This window comes from Nannospalax galili, unplaced genomic scaffold (genome assembly GCF_000622305.1).
Source record: "Nannospalax galili isolate Female #2095 unplaced genomic scaffold, S.galili_v1.0 scaffold382, whole genome shotgun sequence".
Classification (NCBI taxonomy): Eukaryota; Metazoa; Chordata; class Mammalia; order Rodentia; family Spalacidae; genus Nannospalax; species Nannospalax galili.
In genome coordinates this window covers 2,449,867-2,469,547 of record NW_008348685.1, presented here as the reverse complement: position 1 = coordinate 2,469,547, position 19,681 = coordinate 2,449,867, and the positions used below count along the sequence as shown (strand labels likewise).

The following is a 19,681-nucleotide window of genomic DNA, read 5'->3' as shown; positions in this document are numbered from 1 at the left end:
TAAAATTAGAAGCAGTTCTCACATCCTGTCATGGTTTGAAAGAAGCAGGGTACTGGGGCCGGCAACAGCAGATCTCAGACTTGCTGAGCTGAGCCTCACTGCCCACATCACCCAGCATCTTCATTCCTTTCTAGGTGAGCCTCACTGCTGATGACCAATGGCGGATTTCTCAGTATCCCTGGGATTTTTGAAGCAAGTACCGTGGTGCAGCAGTGTCTTCTTCCTCACTCACCTTCTCCTCCTCCTTCAGCCAGGGGAGGGGAACGCAGGTAGTGTCTGGGCTGTACCTATACTCAGCCCCGCCAGGCAGATTGCCAGCCCTGCGGCTCTGCCCTTGTCTTCTGCCAGGTGCCCCCAGGACTGCGATCTCCCGACACAGGACTAGACTATGCCAGTTGCTAAAGTGAAGAAAGATTTCCATCCTGATCTTTTTTCTTTTGAGTTTTGCTATTCTTTTGTTGTTTTGCTTTGTTGTGTTTTTGTGACAGGTTCTCACTATGCAGCCAAGCATGACCTGGGACTCATAATCCTGCCTCCATCTCCTCAGTGCTGTGTTCTAGCTGTACATCACCATTCCCCATTTCTATCTTAGTTCTTAAACAGCCACTTAGTTCTGAGCACTATTCAACCCCTCCATGCTCCTCCGCCATTCTGCCAGGCCCAGCTACCCCTACACACTTCCCAGGATAGGCATAGCATAGGGCACCAGGAAGCTGTACTTGGTCTGTGTGCTGATCTGGGTGGTAAGCATTTTAAATTCTATGCCTGTGTGTCTTTTGAAGGGTACCTGGTCTTTACATCCTATCATCGCTCACAAAAGAAGTAGCTAACACAGAATGGAAATTAATTATGCAAATAAAATTCTCTAATGTCTTAGACTGGAATATTAGGTGACTGAGGCATATCACAGGTCCTAAAGCAGTTCTTGATCACAGAGCAGAATGAACATGACATGAACAGTTGCAAGAAAACAATGTCCAGAGACTTGGGAGCAAAGATAAGCACCGCTAAGAGCAATTCTCTTTCCCTGAAAAGCTTTGCAAAGTGCACCTTCCTCAGGGAGACAATCGGCGGAGATTAAATTGAGGCAGGGTATATTCAGAGGCAGAGAGTGGGGAGGGAGGGAGGGAGCGAGGGAGGGAGGGAGTCAGAGACAGACATAGAGACAGACAGACACAGAGAGGGAGTGAGAGGAGGGGGGATGTCAGGTGTGCAGGAAAGACAGTTGATGAGACCCTGGAGAGGGTACTTGGTAGGAAGGTGTTGGGGGATTGACTGGGATTCATCCAGTGGGCAAAAAGCTTTGTCCCAAATAAGAGCCTTCCATGATCTACAGAGAAAGGGAAGGATGGGGAGCTTGAGCTTTGGGAAGAAGGTTTAGCTAAATTTGGAAAGGAGGAAACAGACTAACCTGGGGAGAGAAAAGACCACCTAGAGATGTCATGGAAGAAGAGAAATGAGTCTCGTGATAAATCTCAACAGCAGAATTTGGTAGGTTTCTAGACTTCACCAAACATGGAGTGGAGTTACCCATAGATCATGCTTTGAGGTTTTTGTCTTCATAGAAGCTGTATGTGTTCTGTTGCTGAAAGCTGTGAAAACTGAGAAAAGGCAAATGCCTTTTTCTACAGTGCAGAAATCACCACCATCAGCAATCTAGCTTCTCCCCTTCAAGATCTTTTTCTCTGTATTTACTAAAACTTGTAATTCAAGATCAGGGGTATAAATGTTTTAGAAAGTTGCCCTTCTTTTGGTCAAATATTGGATTTAACTTACTGCCTGGGCTATATTTACATACCTCCCCAAATAACATTTGCACCTGATTGATTCAAACTGATAATCCCTTTCAGTAGTGCACACATGTTATATCTCGTTGTAACATCCCACATGTGTTTTGAATCGTACACTCACTTTTTTCTTGACAGTTTTTGTTTTCAGGAAACCACTCAGGCTGTCCTTGGAGAGCACCTTATCTTTGTCAGTTGAATAATTTGCTGTAGATTTCTGATTTGCAAAGGGAAGTGGTTTTTTTTTTTAATTCTATTTGAAGTGAGTTGACTTTGGCCTTTGTTCTGACTTGTCATCTTAGAGGAGGTAAAGGTCCTGGGCCCTGGAGAATCGATGCTGGCCCTCGTCGGGGAAGTGGTAGAGTTCCCATGCCACCTGTCACCACACCAGGATGCAGAGCACATGGAGATCAGCTGGTTCCGGAGCCAGGCCTCTGACATCGTGTACCTGTACCAGGAGCGACAGGAGCTCTCCAACAGGCAGATGCCAGAGTTCCAGAACAGAACCAAGTTCGATGCGCAGGAGATCAGGGATGGCAGCGTGGCTCTGCACCTCTTCAACATTGTTCCCTCTGATGAGGGCCCATATGGGTGCCGCTTTCTTTCCCCTGACTTCTCAGGTGAAGCCTTCTGGGAGCTGGAGGTAGCAGGTGCGTCCCCTGACCAATGAGGAGCAGGACACTGGGGAAAGGATCAGACTGGAGAGAGCTGCTTTATACTCAACAGTCACAGAGAATATCTCTAATTGAAAAACAAATGGACTAGACCCACAGTGAAGGGCATCTGGGGACACAAATTAGACTCTAAAGGCCTTAAAAATGATAGCAGATGTGAAATTGGGTGGGGGGTATTCAGTGGGGTGCAGATAGTGGATGGGTGTCTGCATATGATCAAAATATATTCTATGAAATTCTCAAAAATTCAACAAAAAATTAAATATAAATGGACACTTTAGAGTTGGGTGTGGTGGTGCATGCCTTTAGTCCCAGCACACCTTTAGTCCCAGTACTCAGGAAGCAGAGACAAGTGGATGTCTGTGAGATCAAGGCCATCCTGGTCTACATAGTGAGCTCCAGGCCAACTGGGGCTACAGGGAGACCCTATCTCAAAACAACAATAAAAAAAAAAAAGGACACTTAAATAAATGGCTTTTTAAAAATAAAAAAAATGTTAAAACATTGAGGGAGCCTGAAGGGATATTTCAGAGATGCAGGGCCTACCTAGCATGCACATGGCACTGGGTTTGATCCCTGGTACCAGGAAAAAAAGTTTTTTTAAAAAAATATTTTATTTATTATTTTTATTTTATGTATATGAGTGCATTGCCTGTATGTGTGTAAGTACACCTGTGTCGTGCAATGCCCGTGGAGGTCAGAAGAAGGTGTCGGATTCCCCTGGAACTGGAGTTACAGGTGGTTGTCAGTCACCATGTGGGTGCTGGGAATCAAACCCTGGTCCTCCACAAAAGCAGTCAGTGTTCTTAACTGCTGAGCCATCTTTCCAGCCCCAGGAAAAAAAGTTTTTAAAAAAATCCAGAAAGAGCCGGGCGTGGTGGCGCTCACCTTTAGTCCCAGCACTTGCGAGGCAGAGGCAGGTGGATCTCTGTGAGTTCAAGGCCAGCCTGGTCTACATAGTGAGTTCCAGGACAGCTGGGGCTACAGGGAGACCCTGTCTCAAAAGACAAAAAAAAAAAAAAAAAAAAAAAATTAGATAAATGAGCTCGATGAACAGATGTGAAATAATTTCTAGAATCTATTAGCAAGAGAAAAGCCAAAATGCAAAGTTTAATGAATATTTTAAAATTTTATTTAATTTATTTTGTGTGTATGAGTGTTTTGCCTGCAGGTAAGCGCACTGATGATGTGCAATGCACACAGAAGCCAGAAGAGGGCATTAGATCCCCTGGAACTAGGGTTACAGTTGGTTGTTTGCTGCCATGTAGGTGCTGGGAACTGAACCCAGGTCCTCTGTAAGAGCAGCTAGTGCTCTTAATCACTGAGCCATTCCTCTAGCCCCCAATGTATATTTTTATGTATAAAAAATAAAGAGGAACAATGCAGAAAGAAACATAAGACCAATAAACTAGAAACCAATAGAAATTGATTGCCTAAGCAGGGAGAATGCAAGGAATGAAAGAAAGGAGAAAGGCCAGGGGCCTTCCTGATACGTACTTTATACAACATTGGCATTTAAAGTGTATCAGTGTTTTGAAAGTTTAAAACCTATGGCTAGGTATCATATAGCTAAGTGATAGAATGCTTACCTAGCCTGAACAAGACCCTGGGTTTGACCCCTAGCACAGAAATCGATAGTTCAATGACAAGTGATAGATGATGGAGTTAGCTCCGTTTGAATGGGAAAGAAAGGACTGCGTGTACTACAGTCAGTTGATCTCTAGTGAGAACCAACAGAGGACAATCTATTGGAGTTTGGGGTGAGACACTTCTTTATTCTAACAGGACTATCTCTTCCATGATATAACTAGGCACATATAGACCTCCTTTGCAGTTACATATGTCCCTCAGCACTACTACCCCTGCCAAACTTAAACTGTCACTATAAGTTTATAGTCGGGGTGCTGCAAGCCCACGCACACATTAAGAGCAGTCACAGTTTCTGACATCTTATGGTGACCTCAAATGGTGAACAGTGGCATTAACTTCATGCAGTGTCTGGAAAGAGCCTGATTTTTCTCATACCTCCTGTTTTCCCAGGTCTGGGTTCAGACCCACTCATCTCCCTTGAGGGCTTCAAGGAAGGAGGCATTCAGTTACGATGCAGCTCCAGTGGCTGGTACCCCAAGCCTAAGGTTCAGTGGAGAAACCACCAGGGGCAATGCCTGCCTCCAGAGTCTGAAGCCATCATCCAGAATGTTCAGGGCCTGTTCAGTCTGGAAACATCTGTGACTGTCCGGGAAGGAGCCCATAGCAATGTGTCTTGCTCCATCCAGAACCCCCTGCTGGTCCAGAAGAAGGAGTTTGTGCTCCAGATAGCAGGTCAGTAGGTTCTGGCTCACACCTACCTTTCTAGTCAGCACAGGCTCCATGTTGATTGGCCCAAAGGTGATCTATAAGGACACAATGATTCTGAGGCATGGCTCGGTATGGGGCGAGACAGCCTTAATACCTCAATCGTCATCTACTTAGATATGAGGAAAGACTAGAGCGCAGTTGGCAACTCAAGTGTGAGGGAGAAGGCCCCAGGGAGCAACATTTCTGTAGCAAAGGCCATGCACTAAACCCAAACTCATTAAAGATTTTATCCCTTATCATTATTTATAGAGCTCCAAGGCCCTACCCTGGGGTTCCCATCCCACCTGGGGGATTCAGACAATAAAATGGATAAATCAACATCATACCCAAGAAAGTGATATTACCAGAGAGGAAAGTGAAGCAGAGAAAGGCATCTGGGAGTGACAGGATGTATCTATGGATTATAAAAATGTAACCCAGTGAAGTTTAGGCAGTGAATTGAAGCCCATTATTTAATGTCAAAGTCTTACTGTTGTAAGCATTAAGGAGAACCCAACATATAGGTCATTCCACCCATCAATCCAAATCAGTAATTATTACTTACAGGCAGATACAACCTACCATATACATGATCCCAAGCTAAACTGTAACTCTTCATTAAGTAAGGAAACTTGGAAATATGGTTTGTCACACAGAGTTCATTCTAAATTCTCCTGGTAATTGGCCTGGCCACCTGTATTAGCTGCCTTTATCCAAAGGGAAAATAAAGCATCTTAAGTCTCTGAGGCAAGCAAGTACAGCCTGGAGCTAGGGGCCTAGGTTAAACTCCAAGGGCACAAGGGGATATGAGTGCTTTGTCCTTGATGTTTGCATGTCAAATAGATGGACCTTACGAACAGCAGTCCTGCTGTAAAGCTGGCGAGAAAGAGGCTGGTTAAGCTTTGAAGAAGTTACCCCTACAATCTCAAAGAATAAAGGAAACCTTAGTTAGGCCTAAGATTTTCTTTTTGTTTCAGAGAAAATCCTAGCTTGCTTGCTTGCTTTCTTACTTGCTTACTTAGATCTGTATATAAATCTAAATCTGCATCATTTATAATTTATTAAGTTTATATATGTAGCACTTTTGATGTGTGTATCTGCACACGTACACTCACAGACTGAGTAAAGAGCAGATGGAGAGACTGTGCAGAGACCATCGGGGTTTGAACAGAGGGCCAAGGCTGAGGGCAGCTAGTCACAGAGACATCAGATTCTGAAGTTCTGGAACTTAACACAAACATTCTGCCATGAAAGCTGTCCATAGGATAAATCCAGTGAGGCTGATCCCTTTACATAAAACAACAACAAAAAATGCAGTTCTAGGGGACTAGAGAGATGGCTCAGTGGTTAAGAGCACTGGCTGCTCTTGCAGAGGACCCGGGTTTGAATCCCAGCACCCAAATGGCAGCTAACAACCACAGTAATCCCAGTTCTGGGGGATCTGACAGCCTCTTCTGACCTCTGTGGGCACTGCACAACACAGGTGCACTTATATACATGCAGATACACTCATACACATAAAATAAAAATAATAAAAATGTTAAAAATAGAGTTCTAGAAAAATAGTAGTTTTAGAAAAGATCACACATACTAAGCAAAATAAGCCAAATACAAAGAACAAAATATTGTTTAATTTCACACACATGGAGTACCCAGAATAGTCAAATTCATACAAATAGAGAGAATAGTGGGTAAGAGTCTGGTGGGGTCAAAGGGCAATGTGGAGTTAGTGTTCAATAGCCAGAAGCTCAGTTTGGGATGATGAGAAAGTTCTCAGATGGATGCTGGTGATAGTAGTTTAGAACAGTACTTGATGCTGCTTGACTGCATACTAAAACATGGTTAAGATAAGGGGTGGGAAGCTGGGCGTGGTGGCACATGCCATTAATCCCAACATTCGGGAGGCAGAGGCAGGCAGATCTCTGTGAGAACAAGGCCAGCCTGGTCTACATAGTGAGTTCCAGGCCAGCTGGGCCAACAGGGACTTTGTCTCAAAAAAAAAAAAGAAAAAAAAGATAAAGGCTGGAGCTCATTGATAATTGATAAACTGCCTGTCTTCCATGTGAGACCCTGGGGTTTGATCTTTAACACAGAGGGAAGTTAAGGTGACCTTGGAGACCGGGGGTTGGGGGGGGCGCGCTCTGCGTGGTTAGCAGTGCTTGCCTTTGTTGGGAATTCTTCCAACGATGTGGTGAGAACTGAATAAAAGCCAAGCAAGAAAGCAAGAGTTAACTGTGGAGGCCCCATCAGCGCAGAACAATTCACTGGGTTTCAGATGTTGTATTAGTTAACACTTTTTGTTGTGATAAAACATCACGGCCAAGGCACCTTACATAAGGAAGAGTTTATTGGGCCTCTGATTCCAGAGAGATAAGAATCCATCGCCGCAGGGAGGCGTGGCAGGAAGCGCAGAAAACCCACTGCTCACACCTTCAAGCAGGCACAGGAAGCAAGAGAGACAGACAAGAAATGTTCAAGCTACACTCTCTCAAAGCCCACCCCCAGTGGCAAGTGCTTCCTCCAGCAAGGACAGACCTCCTCACAGTGCCACCAACTGGGGACAAAGTGGAGCCTCTGAGGGGCCGTTCATTGAAGCCATTACAGGTGTTAAACAAAGCAGTTTGATGTCTGGATTCCTTCTAGTGTAGGATTAGATCAGGAAGAAATGGAGCTGTGATCGCAGAGACTTCCAAGTGGTTGTGAGATGACCGACTCACCTGCCCTTCTGCTTCCTTCAGTTCAAAGCCCTACTTCCTTCCCTGCTCACCAAGTCCAAGTCCTTGGCCGTTGCACCTGACCCTACCTGGCGAAGGCCATGCAGCTGTCCTCATGCCCCATTTACACACGGTTTTAGGGGTCCCACTGAAGGTGTAACTGGCCACCCCAAGGTCAGTGGCGCCCAAGTTGAGACAACTAACTTCCTGTGGGGTATTTTCCAGACGTATTTTTACCCAGAACATCCCCCTGGAAGAAAGCATTCCTGGGAACTCTGGTGACCCTGCCACTCCTCCTGGCGATCCTCACAATGCTAGCGTTGCAGTACTTTTACAAGCAGCGAAGCTCCCAAGGTATGAGTCAGGCTCCTAGAGCTGGCTTTGCAGGGTAGGAAGGCTTGGAGGGGGCGTCAAGGGACACTGTGGCGGAATGAACCTGGGTGCTGTGGGAACTAGAAACAGGCAAGTACCTATCCAGTCTTTCCCTTTTATTCTTCCTTTCAGAAAAGCTGAAGAAGCAGGGAGAGAAGGACCTAGGTAAGTGGGTGAAGGTGCACTCCATCCCAAATCCCCAAGCAGGGCCAAAGAACCCGCTGGGTTCCCAAGGCTAGGACCCCAGTCCTGGAGGGGGGACAAGAAAGGGGGAGGAGTTTGCTGGGACTGACTGTCCAGGCCACAGGCTGTGCTCCCAGATGCACAGGGCTGAACGTGCTCACCTCCAGGGAGTGAAGCCTCCTGTTCATCATCAGTCCTGTCTGGCTCATTCCCCATCCTGAGAATTTCTTCTTTCCCTTCCTTCTCCAGGAAGACTGACTGCACAGCTGGGTAAGTTCCATGGGCCTCACCACAGTGCAGCTGCCAAGGGGGTAACCTATCATCTCTGGAGCAGAGAGAGGTGTTCAGTGGCTTTAGGTTCCTTTTGGGGAGAGAAGGGTGGCACCCGTTTAGCTCTTAACCCATCCTCTCCTTTCTCTATGGGATGGAACTGGGCTGCTTGGGATGCCCAGGTGTTCGGGTCCAACCTTAGAACCTCTGAACAGACCCAACCAGAACCATTTACTCCCTCAGGTTCATTTTCCTCTAACAGAGCCCTTCTCCTTAATGCAAATGCCAGTGAGAAAAATGTCACTTGAATCTTCACTGAAATAGGAATACTTTAGCAAATTCATGGTCTCAGTGGAAACACATTAACTAGAAACCATGGGGCATGGGGGTCGGGTGGGGCTGCATAAAGGAAGGCCAATAATCTGGGCACCTTGGTTCCCGCTCACCATCCCAGCACTCTACTATGGAGGCCAATGAAAGAGAATTGTTATATTCTGGCCATTCTGGGATAAATAAGGAGATCTTGTCTCAAAAAACCAAAGGAAGGAAACGGGATTTTCCAGACAGTGGGGTTGTTGCACTTATGAACTCATGGCAATTTTGGCAGCATGCACAAGCCCTATGCAAGCTCAAGCCAGACAAAATCCCAGCACAGATGGGAGGAGGTAGGCAAGACCTCAGTCCTAGCCGAGGAACTACTGGCAATTGGTAGCTACTGGGAGAGGGAGAATCAGTTTTCTTTAAGGGAATGATTCCAGGTGGGCTGACCAGGCTCCAAGGGATGTACCCACACCAAAGAGCTTTAAAGATTATAAGTTAGACTGGATAGGCCTTTCAAAAACAAGAATAGAGGACATGACGTCGGGGAGAGGGGTGGTAGGATGGAGGTGAAGATGGGGAAGGAGGTCTGAATATGATCAAAACACCTTGTGTGAAATTCTCAAGGAACCAATAAAATAAATTTTTTTAAAAAACAGAGGTTGAGTGACCTCACAGGGGAGGTGGAGAAAGCTCCCATGGGTGGCAAGAAAACCTGGAGAACCAAAATTTGACTGTCCTGGAAAAACATCATCCAGAACTGAAAGCAGTTTACAATCTATGGAACCCTGCAGGGAAAAACAAACAAACAAAGGAAACTACTGTAGTAAGTCATTAACACCACAGTCTGAATCAACCTAGAAAGTTACCACTCCAAATGGTGCTTACTTTTGAAGAGAATAGGAATGTTCTTTGAACATGTTCTTTGCATTCTTTGAAGGAATGCGTCCCAGTGGCAAAGAATCAGCATTCTTCACATGTAGGCTTCCAGCCTTTAAATGAACTGCCTGGGAAATGCCCCAGAGCCCCATGGGCTGTGATCTGTGCCTGGGCGTGTTCAAGTGCAACTCCCACTGTCTCCTTAGCCCCCAGAAAAGCTTGATATTTCAGAATGAATGAGCCCCTTCCAACCAGACCAAAGACTTGGGTGGAGACCCTTTAACGCTAAACCTGGTTTCCTTCTCAGCTTAGTGCCCAGTGATTTCTTCCTTTGAATAAAGAATAGGATGAGGCACCAGGATCCTGGGGATGGGCGTCTTTGCATAGGGCAGCACAGAGTCAAGGATGGGGTCACAGTTAGCAGGGGCTTAAGGCTAAGGAACTTATTTGCAAAGTCTTTGAAGCTTTGGAATCTCACCTGAAGGTTGATGTTCCTCTCTGTTTTCCTTACAGAGAAACTTCAAACAGAGCTTGGTAAGTGGTGTTCCTTCCTGTCCCCTCTTGAACCTGGCTATCCATGTATCTTCTCATCTCAAAATAAGGTATGACATCTAGGCTACAGCTCTGCTAGCTGTGTGGGTGGGGAGACAGGGAATGGGGCAAGGGTGGCACAAGATGTCATGTGCGATCAGGAAAGCTGTGGTGTCCATACCCAGATCTTCTAATTCCCTCTTCCCTCTGCTGCTTCAGACTGGAGAAGGACGGAAGGCCAGGCTGGTGAGTGAAGCCTCTTTCTTTCCCACTCTTTCTCCCTAGGCTCCCTGACTTGCCCACGATGGAGTCACATCTCACTAAACCCATCCTAAAAAATGCCCTAAGTTGGAAATTCATTTAATCCTTCTAACTTACCAAACATCACAGATTAACACCACCACACTGAAGAGTGTTGGCTGTTCACTTTCTGACCACGTGGCTGGCTGGGAGCTACATCTCCAGAGAGTAACACACCACATACCATCAGCTTGGGGAATGACAAAAATTCAAAGCATGGTGTCTAATAAGCACATGTAGCTTTGATATCATTAGTGGGGGACTTTCTGTATACCCGGTATTTCTCCCTCTGATGCTCCCACGCCAAGCTTATGTGCCCCACATGGCACATGGTAATCTATGTCACTTGGTGGAGGTCAGAACCCAGTTTTACTTTTATATTTATTTTTATCTTGAGAATACACAGACAGGAAAGTATTGATTCCAATCCTGGTTACACATGACAATTACCTGAACCTCAGACTGCCTGAGGAGCTAAAGTAGTGATGTTACCATATATGGAAATATTTATTTTTATACTTCATACATACCTGCCCATAGTCCCTTCACTAGGCCAGCAGTGTAATGTGTCTCTTTACTTTGCATATATCCTTGAGAACATGAATTTCTACTTTGTCATGTGCATTTTAGTTTTATTTAAATGACACAGTTTCATGCTGTCCCTTGCTTTTTGCATGCATCACTGTTTGAATATCCATCTCATGTGTGTGGGGTCTGTTTTTTCTACTCCTGAGCATTCCACGTTAGCCAGGCACTGTCACTCCACACTACCATAAACACATTGAGTAAGTGGCTTCAAGTGGGTTGTCTAATCACCCTGTTTCTCTAGGAGGGTTAACTAGGAAGGGAAATTGCTAGCTCATGGGAGATTAACCCACAGATAAAATAGATAGTTCCAGAAACTGCCATCTTGCTATCAGCAATGCATGAAGGCTCTGTATTCCCGCGTCCTGTATGAGCCAGCTTTCTGTTGGCCAGCCCAGGAGATGAATGCTTTCTAATTGTTTATTAGTTGAACCTCTCTGAACACTAAGAAATTTGAGCATCTCTCTATGTTAGTTGTAGGTATGTGTATAAATGTATCCTTATTAGTGTATGAATTAGTATATTATTATTGGTATCAAGTTACAGATTCTTTTTTCCATTAGATCATCTGCTGTTGGTCTTATCCATGTTCCCCTTATTGAAGGGATATTTGATAAAGTATAATTAATCAAACTTTTACCTTATGGCTTATGTTCTTAAAGTTTTGTTGAGTAAGATCTTTGCCACAAAGATACCATCTTACACTTCAGTTAATTTATATTGTACTGCTCAGCTTTCTGCTATTATCACACAATACCTGATATAGTTAACTTATAAGGAAGAAAAGTTTACTTGGGCTTACAATTTCAGAGGTAATCCATGGACATTTGGCTCTGCTGCCTTTGGGCCCATGGCAGGGCAGCCTATGTGAGGGTGAGTAGGGAGTGTGTTAAGGTAGAGCAAGCTGTTTGTCTCATGGTAGGCAGGAAGCAAAGAGAGAAAGAGGAGAGGCCAGGGTCTCACATCCTGTATTACCAGATTTCCAATTGGGCTGCATCTTAAATGGTGGAACTGAGGACTAATCTTTAACATGGGCCCCTGGGGAACATTTCAGATCTAAACTGCAGCAGTGCATTTTATGTATAGGTCATTGGCCCTATAGAATTCACCATTTTCTGGATGAGAGGTCAGGATCCAGCGGCTTTTCTGTGTGCCCTGAGACAGTTTTCTCAGCCCCATCTAGTGCACTGTCCACAATTTTCCCATCGAGGGGAAAACTAAGTGCGATGTTCAGTCCCTGTGCCTAGATGGGCCTGTGTATGACTTACCCTTCTGACTTGCTGTTTTCCACTGCTATGGCTTCTATAGCATCTGAAAGTTCAGATTTTCCTTCCGTACATGTATGTCATTTTTTAAGTTAATGGGCCGTTTTACAATATAAATTATAAGATAAATTTATAAAGTTCCTTTCAAAACCAAGAAGTTGATTTGCACGAATGGTTTTGAATTTATAGGCAAATCAATATCGAAACAGCCAGCATTCCATAGAACTAACCTATTAGATGCAGGAGCTATGTATATGGAAAGTTCTACTGATGCAAAACTAGGGTTGAATGCATGGAACTCGAAAATGTCCTCTACTGTTTTTGGTCAACTCTATGGCAAAACAGAGCAAGAAAACACCAAACAGAAATCTACTCAGAATGGCTCACATGAAGGGAACAGCTCACATTAGGGATGTCTAGAAGGCATCTTTACACAGAGCCCAGCTCAGCTGGGTCTCTAGGACTGAGTGTGGCCAGGTAGAGGTAGAGGTTTCATTTTCATCCTTCATGCCATCCAGAATGCGTATGTTGGTTTTTGTCCTGGTGCTCCATTCTCTCAACATTACTTTAGCCTGCACACAGCTTTGGTAGAATCCAGCACTGCTGTTAGACCCCTGCCCAATCCAAACCAGTGCTGGGGAGGAGGTTATTTAATTTGTGGGCAGTTCTTGTGCATCAGATGCCTGAGCTCTCTGAGTTCCTTTTTCTTTCTGTTTGCTTTTAGAGTGGAGAGCAGCCCAGCAGCATGCAGGTAATTACTGAAGCTTCTAACTGATTTGTGATGTGGTTCTTACACAGAAAGGGCTGAAAGGGATCTGAGATTAGAATAAGGGTCTTTCAAGAGCCAAATTCAGAGCCTGGACACAAGCACACTTATATACACATAAGACAACACATTCACCCACATGTGTACACATATCCATGTACACACACGCATGTTCCCCAGAGAAGGGCGGGGGTGGAGAGGAGAGGAGATGGAGCTTTCTGGGTTTTACCAGGTTCATTTTCCAAGGCAGAAAGGCTGCTTCCTGGACCTGTTTACAGGACAAAAGGCAGAATGGGAAAATGGATTCTCTCAGATCTTTTCTCAGAAGGCTCCTCAGGCAGGCATGGTGGGGGCACATCTGTAATCCCAGCACTCCAGAGGCTGAGGCAGGAGGATCATGAGTTCAAGATCAATCTGGGCCACATAGGAAGATTCTGTCCCCAAAAAGGGGTGGGGAGAAAGGCGCTTGGGAATCCTCCAGTTCCTCACGGGCAGCAAGTGTATATGTTTGGGGGAATGTAAACCATTGGTCTATACGATCTCAGAGGTTCCTTCAATTTTAAGGATGCCCAGTTGCTATAAAACGGAGGCACAGCGTTCACAGGATGAGCTCAAGTTCAGGCAGAGCGTTGGGACCAGCAGGAAACGAGGCAGCTAATAGCGACTTTTCATTGCCCAAGACTTTGGCGCCATCCCTAGCAACTTACCACATCTGCAGTCTCTTCCCTCTGTTACCAAGCATGGGAATCAGGAATTTTTCCCATTTCCCAGGAACGAGTTAGGAAAGGAACAGGGTTTGGGAGCAAGTAGCATGCCACTTTGCGAGACATGCAGGAAGAGGGTGCTTGTCAGAGTGGAGTTCGAGTGACGCTCCACCAACTGTTCCACCTGGAGAACCAGAGCTTTTCCAGGGAGGGCAAAGAGGTTCCAGAACCATCCTCAGCTAGCACTAACCTTGCGCTTTTGCACAGTGGATGTGACTTTGGATCCGGACACAGCACACCCCAGCCTCGAGGTCTCTGCCGACTGCAAGAGCGCGTCTTCGCGTCTTCGGGCGTCCAACGCTGACCCGGGGGACCCGCGGCGCTTCTCTGAGCAGACGTGCGTGCTGAGCCGCCAGCACTTTGCCAGCGGCCGCCACTACTGGGAGGTGCACGTGGGCCGCCGCAGCCGCTGGTTCCTGGGCGCTTGTCTGGCGTCCGCGCCGCGCTCGGAGACCGCGCGCCTGAGCCCAGCCAGCGGCTACTGGGTGATGGGGCTGTGGAACAGCTGCGAGTACTTCGTCCTGGACCCGCACCGCGTGGCGCTCACGCTCCGCGTGCCTCCCCGGAGGGTGGGCGTCCTGCTGGACTGCGACGCGGGGAAGCTGTCCTTCTTCAACGCGTCCGACGGCTCCCACATCTTCACCTTCACCGACACCCTCTCCGCCTCCGGGGCGCTCTGCGCGTACTTCAGGCCCCGAGCCCACGATGGCAGCGAACACCCCGACCCCCTGACCATCTGCTCTTTGCCGGTGAGAGGGCAACATGCCCTCGAAGAGAACGACAGTGACACCTGGTTACAGCCCTATGAGGTCTCGGACCCCGCCCTGGGCCTGTGGTGATGCGCCCTCTTGACCGCATGGCCGGGTCAGGCCATCGTCCTGGACACCCACGCGAGACAGCATTTTGCTCTCCTGGATCTTCTGGAGCCAATAAAGGAATCCACCAAAATGTCAGCAAAGCCTAAAGGCTCAGCATGGCCCGAGGGGGACGAAGAGAGGGACTTTTGCCTGTGTAGATGTGTGTATAACTCCAAGTAAACTAGGCAATTCCAAACTGGCTTGTGTGTTGCAGGATTCCGGGACTGAATAAAATGTTCATCGCTGCTGCCAGCAACTGGCGTGTGCGCTGTGGAAGATGGGAAAGAAATCAGTGTTGGGAAAAAGGGGAGAAACGTTGTATTGGATTAGAAGCATCAGCTACTTTGTACAGTTTTGTATATTTTTGCCAGTTCTACAAAAGTTTGTAAGTAATAATATTTCATAACCACAGAGTTCATTCATGGCTCAGATCTGAGTTTTAAATACTTTTTTTTTTTTTGAGACCAAGTCTCCCTGTAGCCCTCAGCTGGCCTGGAGCTGCCCTAGATCGCACAGAGATCCACCTGCTCTGTCTCCCAAGTGCTGAGATTAAAGGCGTGCGTCACGACGGCCAGCTTTAAATACTATTTCCTACTGATACAAAGTTGGTAAAATGTCTAAGAACTGGGACAGGGAAAGCGAAAAGCTTGGTTCATCTTGCCCTATAAAACAAAAAAGAATCAGTCCTTAGAAATTGATGGGTAGGAGGATAAGTTCAACTCTTTTGTGCAAAATGGGGACTGAATTTTAAAATGTAGTGCAAACTTAAAATCACCACTGAAAGTAGATGAGGTAATTTATATGCTGATAAACTTGGTTTAACAATTCCAAGTATATACAAAATGTGTTGTACACCATAAATATATACAATTTTCATTTGTCAATTAAAGTAATAAATATAAATGTTTTAAAAAAATAAAAGGATATATGAAAAAGCAAAAAAAAAAAAAAGTGCAGTTTGGAGTGATTTTCCTTACTGGCTATGGGACAATTTGAACTTGAAAATCACTAGTGGCAATGACAAGGCTGGGTTGGGGAGCTCAGTGTGGAGTGTTTGCAGCCAAGATTTCCTTCCTCTTTTGTCTTCTTCTTCATGGGACCTGAGATTTCCACCAGTCCAGGGACAGAAAGGGGCTGGAATGACTGGGGCTCAGTTTGGGGCCCAGAAGTTTGTTACATGTGGGAAAGGTTGGGCATATAAGAAAACTCACTAGGAGTGCTGAGAGTCAGGTTTCTTTCTTCATATATATAGTCAATATTTTATGAAGTCTTTGAGAATTTCATACAATATGTTTTGATAATATTCACTCCTGGTCCTCCTCCTAACTCCTCCCAAATCTACCCCATACCCCAACGGCCATACCCCTCAACTTCCTGCCCTCTTTTTTTCTTAATGACCCAACAAGTCCAGTTTGTGCTGCCCATATACTCTTGGGTGTAGGACCACCCACTGGAGCATAGTCACCCTACCAGGGGACATACCATTTAAAAAGCTGGAGAGTCATATTTCTTGATCAGAGGAAGAAGATGCAGAAGGGGGAAAGGAAAGAATTACCAACTCACTCTGTGGAAGACTGTACTAGAGGTAGGAGTGTGAACATAGTGTTTACTATGTATACATAGATGGAACACAAGCATCATGGGTGAGTGGGTAGAAGATAGACATGAGACAGACTGTGCATACATGTTTTTAGCTCTGTCTGCTCCAAGGGCCTATAAATAGCCATGTCCCAGTATTAGAATGCTCGCCTAGCACTTAGAACCTGGCTTTCTACTAAAAGTATTGCTTCCTACTAGAAGGATGTATTAGTCACTCTGTATCCGTCACTTTTCTGTAGCTGTGATAGAAATACTGACTGAAACAATAAAAAGGAAGAGTTTATTTAGCTTTCGGTTCCAAAGGGGCAAGAGTCCACCATGGTGGGGAGGCATCATGGCAGAGGTGACTGGAGTAGGAGCAGAAGCTAAGCTCTCACATCTTCAAGCAGGCACAGGAAGCAGAGTGTGACTGGAAATGGGGCAAGGCTTAAGAACTCTGTAAGCCCACCCCCAGTGATGAGCTTCCATCAGCATGGCCATACCTTCTAAAACCTCCCAAAACAGCAGCACCAACTGGGGACAAAATGCCCAAATACTTGGAGCCTATGAGGGACATTTTCATTGAAACCACCACAAAGGAACTAAGGTTTGTTGGAGGAATGGATGACACCAGAGTAGGGCAGGGAAAATACAAGAAGGATCTTATATATCTTGCATCAGAAAATACAAATGAACTATCAATTGCACAGAAGAGTTCAAAAACACTTCCCATGGCCAAATCTAAACATCAAAGTAATAAATGGAAGTTATAGATCATAACCCTTTGAGTAAAATAGGAATACACAAGTCTATCATCATTCTATCTATTTATTGATATCTATTTATTGATATTGAGGTATGTAGATACAGATGTAGATATGCATGAATAAATAAGGGAGCATGAAAAGCTCTATCTTACAATAAGCATCACAAAATATCTTCCTAGAATAACTCATTGTTCACTTCTAATTTTCATTACAAAACCATCGATTATCCCTGTAGTAGAAGAATTTTAAAGACATCATCTTCAAGTCACAAAAGTTAATATCACTAGATGTGAAATAATTTTACATTATGTATACCACTAGTAAAATGCAATAAAAAGAACATAATAATATCACCTTAAAATATTTTTATTGAGCTTTTGTACATGTCATACAACAGTTCTCAATCAAATTTAGAACCCCTACCCACCCATACACACCCCCACTGGTCCTCAGTATTCTGCCATACATGTTAAGTCCCAGCCAGTCAAGCATGCGTACCCAGATGCCCTTCAGTGCAATTTCATCCCCTGGAGTCTATTCAGCCTATCTTGAGATCATAAGGAAAGTCTACTCTCCCTCACCTAGCAGTAATCAGTCTCCTAGGCTAGGGCTGGCCTGATGCCCATTTCCCTCTCTCCGCCCTGGGCCCTTGTTTGAGTCTTGTGCTGAATGCCACCATTGCCACAAATTCACATGAGCAAGCTTCCAGTGGCCTGAAATCCTCTGAATAACATTACTTTTGAGGTATACTTGCACCCAATATATCATGTGGAAACATCAGACAAGCTGATGTTAAGGTTAGAAATGACAAGGCAAGTTTAAGGGACAGTTTCAGACTGAAGGGGATTAAAGAAACATGACAACTAAATCCACTATATCTTGGACCTATAAAAAGTACTATTGGGGAGAAAAAAATATTGTGAAAAAACTTTGTGGGTTAGATAGCAATAATGGGTGAATATTGGTTTCCTGATTTCAGTGTGGGAGAATGTTCCTGGCCATGTGCATGTGCAAGTAGGCCAGAAGTTAATGTTGGGGGTCATTCTCAATCTCTTTCTTCCATCTTTTTAAAAATGCATTTATTTTTATTTTATGTGTATGAGTGTTTTGCCTGTATGTATGTAAGTACACTGTGTGCATGCAATGCCTGAGGAGGTCAAAAGAGGGCATCAGATTCCCTAGAACTGAAGTTACAAATGGTTGTTAGCTGCCATTGAATGCTGGGAACCAAACCAGGATTCTCTGAAGAAATAGTCAGTACTCTTAACCATGGAGCCATCTCTCCAGCACCTCTACCATCTTTTTTGAGATAGGATTTCTCACCGAACCTTGAGGTCATTGATTTGGCTAGACTAGATAGCTGGAGAGCTACAGGGATCTACCTGTCTCCACTTCTCCACTTCTGGGATTACGGACGTGTGCCACCATGCCCAGCTTTTCAAAAAGTGGGTGCTAGGGTTATGAACTCAGGGCTGCAGGCTTGCATAGCAAGCACTTTACTGACTGAGCATCTCTCTAGCCCTTGGGTTTTTTTAAATAATTCATTTTTTGAGAATTTCATATATGTATACAATACATTGTGATCATACCCACCCCCAACAATACTAGGAGGGTGGGGTCCCAAGCTGATTGTAAGGGAGGGGTTCATTCTCAATGACCTTCAAGCCTGCTGATTTCTAACTAGCTACATAACATTAGGAACACAGTTCAGAAGATGCCGATTCAAACACTCTTGATTATGTGCTTTCAGGTTTTACCAAGTGACTGCTACATTTACAGCTTTAAGCTACAGTGAAGTTTGGAAATTATAACGGTTGTTAATCAGGATTGGGACTGGCAACTGTTAAACTGTTTCGTGAAGGGATTGGGCGCTGTGTCAATCTCTGGGTAGTTCTGGGGAAGGGATCCAATGTACTAAAGATCAGCAGAGGTTAACTGTGTTTTATAGGTCAACTCACATCAATGGGTGGGTATGCCTGCAGCCTGGTTCAGAGGTTCAGCTGTGTATATGACTAGGATATGATTAATGAATGCTTCTTCCCTGGGCTGGAGATGTAGCTCAGTGCTAGTGCACTATGAGGTGCTGAGTTTGATACCCAGGATCATATAAAAACAAACAAACAAATGAACAAAATGCAGATCACCCCATTCTATTTTAAATGTTCCCTACTAATGCTGCTCCATCCCCCCCACCCCCCACCAGCCCTTGACAATAAGGTAGAAAATCCTCATAGTTTGAACTTCAAAGTGTATCCAGAACCTGTCCATTTCTGGCTACTTTCTTTGTTTCTACCCATCACCTCTCATCCAAATTACTACAGGAACTTCCCTATATGTCCTATACAGCAGCCCAAGTGGTTTTATTAAAACAGATCAACTGGGTAAAGTGGTACACACCTGTAATCCCAGAATTTGGTAGTATAGTAAGATTGATGCCAGCCAGGGCTACATAATGGGTCCCTGACTCAAAACTTCAAACCCAAAATCAATCAAAAGCAAAGCAAACAAAAAACCCAAGGTCAGTTCTATCTCTCCTCTTGTTCAAAACTAATTCCTCACATTAGTTTATCAGGAGCTACAGGAGGTGGGCCTGGTTCCATCTGTCTGGCTCTCTCTGTCTCTGTCTCTGCATCTGTCTCTCTGTCTCTGCCTCTGTCTCTCCTATCTCTCCACTCTAGAACTAGTTTTCAGCTGTTTCTTCTATCCAGAGCACTTTGAATCCTTGTCCAAAGTC

General features: G+C 45.0%; 1 protein-coding gene across 1 annotated transcript; it reads left to right on the top strand.

Annotated features, from left to right (window-relative positions):
• Positions 1-157: 157 nt before the first annotated feature.
• Btnl9 (butyrophilin like 9) lies at positions 158-14,693 on the top strand. Its single transcript, XM_029569805.1, has 9 exons — positions 158-280; positions 2,101-2,437; positions 4,502-4,783; positions 7,738-7,866; positions 8,017-8,049; positions 10,048-10,068; positions 10,285-10,311; positions 12,940-12,966; positions 13,953-14,693. The coding sequence occupies exons 1-9, from the start codon at positions 158-160 to the stop codon at positions 14,582-14,584; spliced, it is 1,611 nt and encodes a 536-aa protein (XP_029425665.1). The 3' UTR covers positions 14,585-14,693.
• Positions 14,694-19,681: the final 4,988 nt, after the last annotated feature.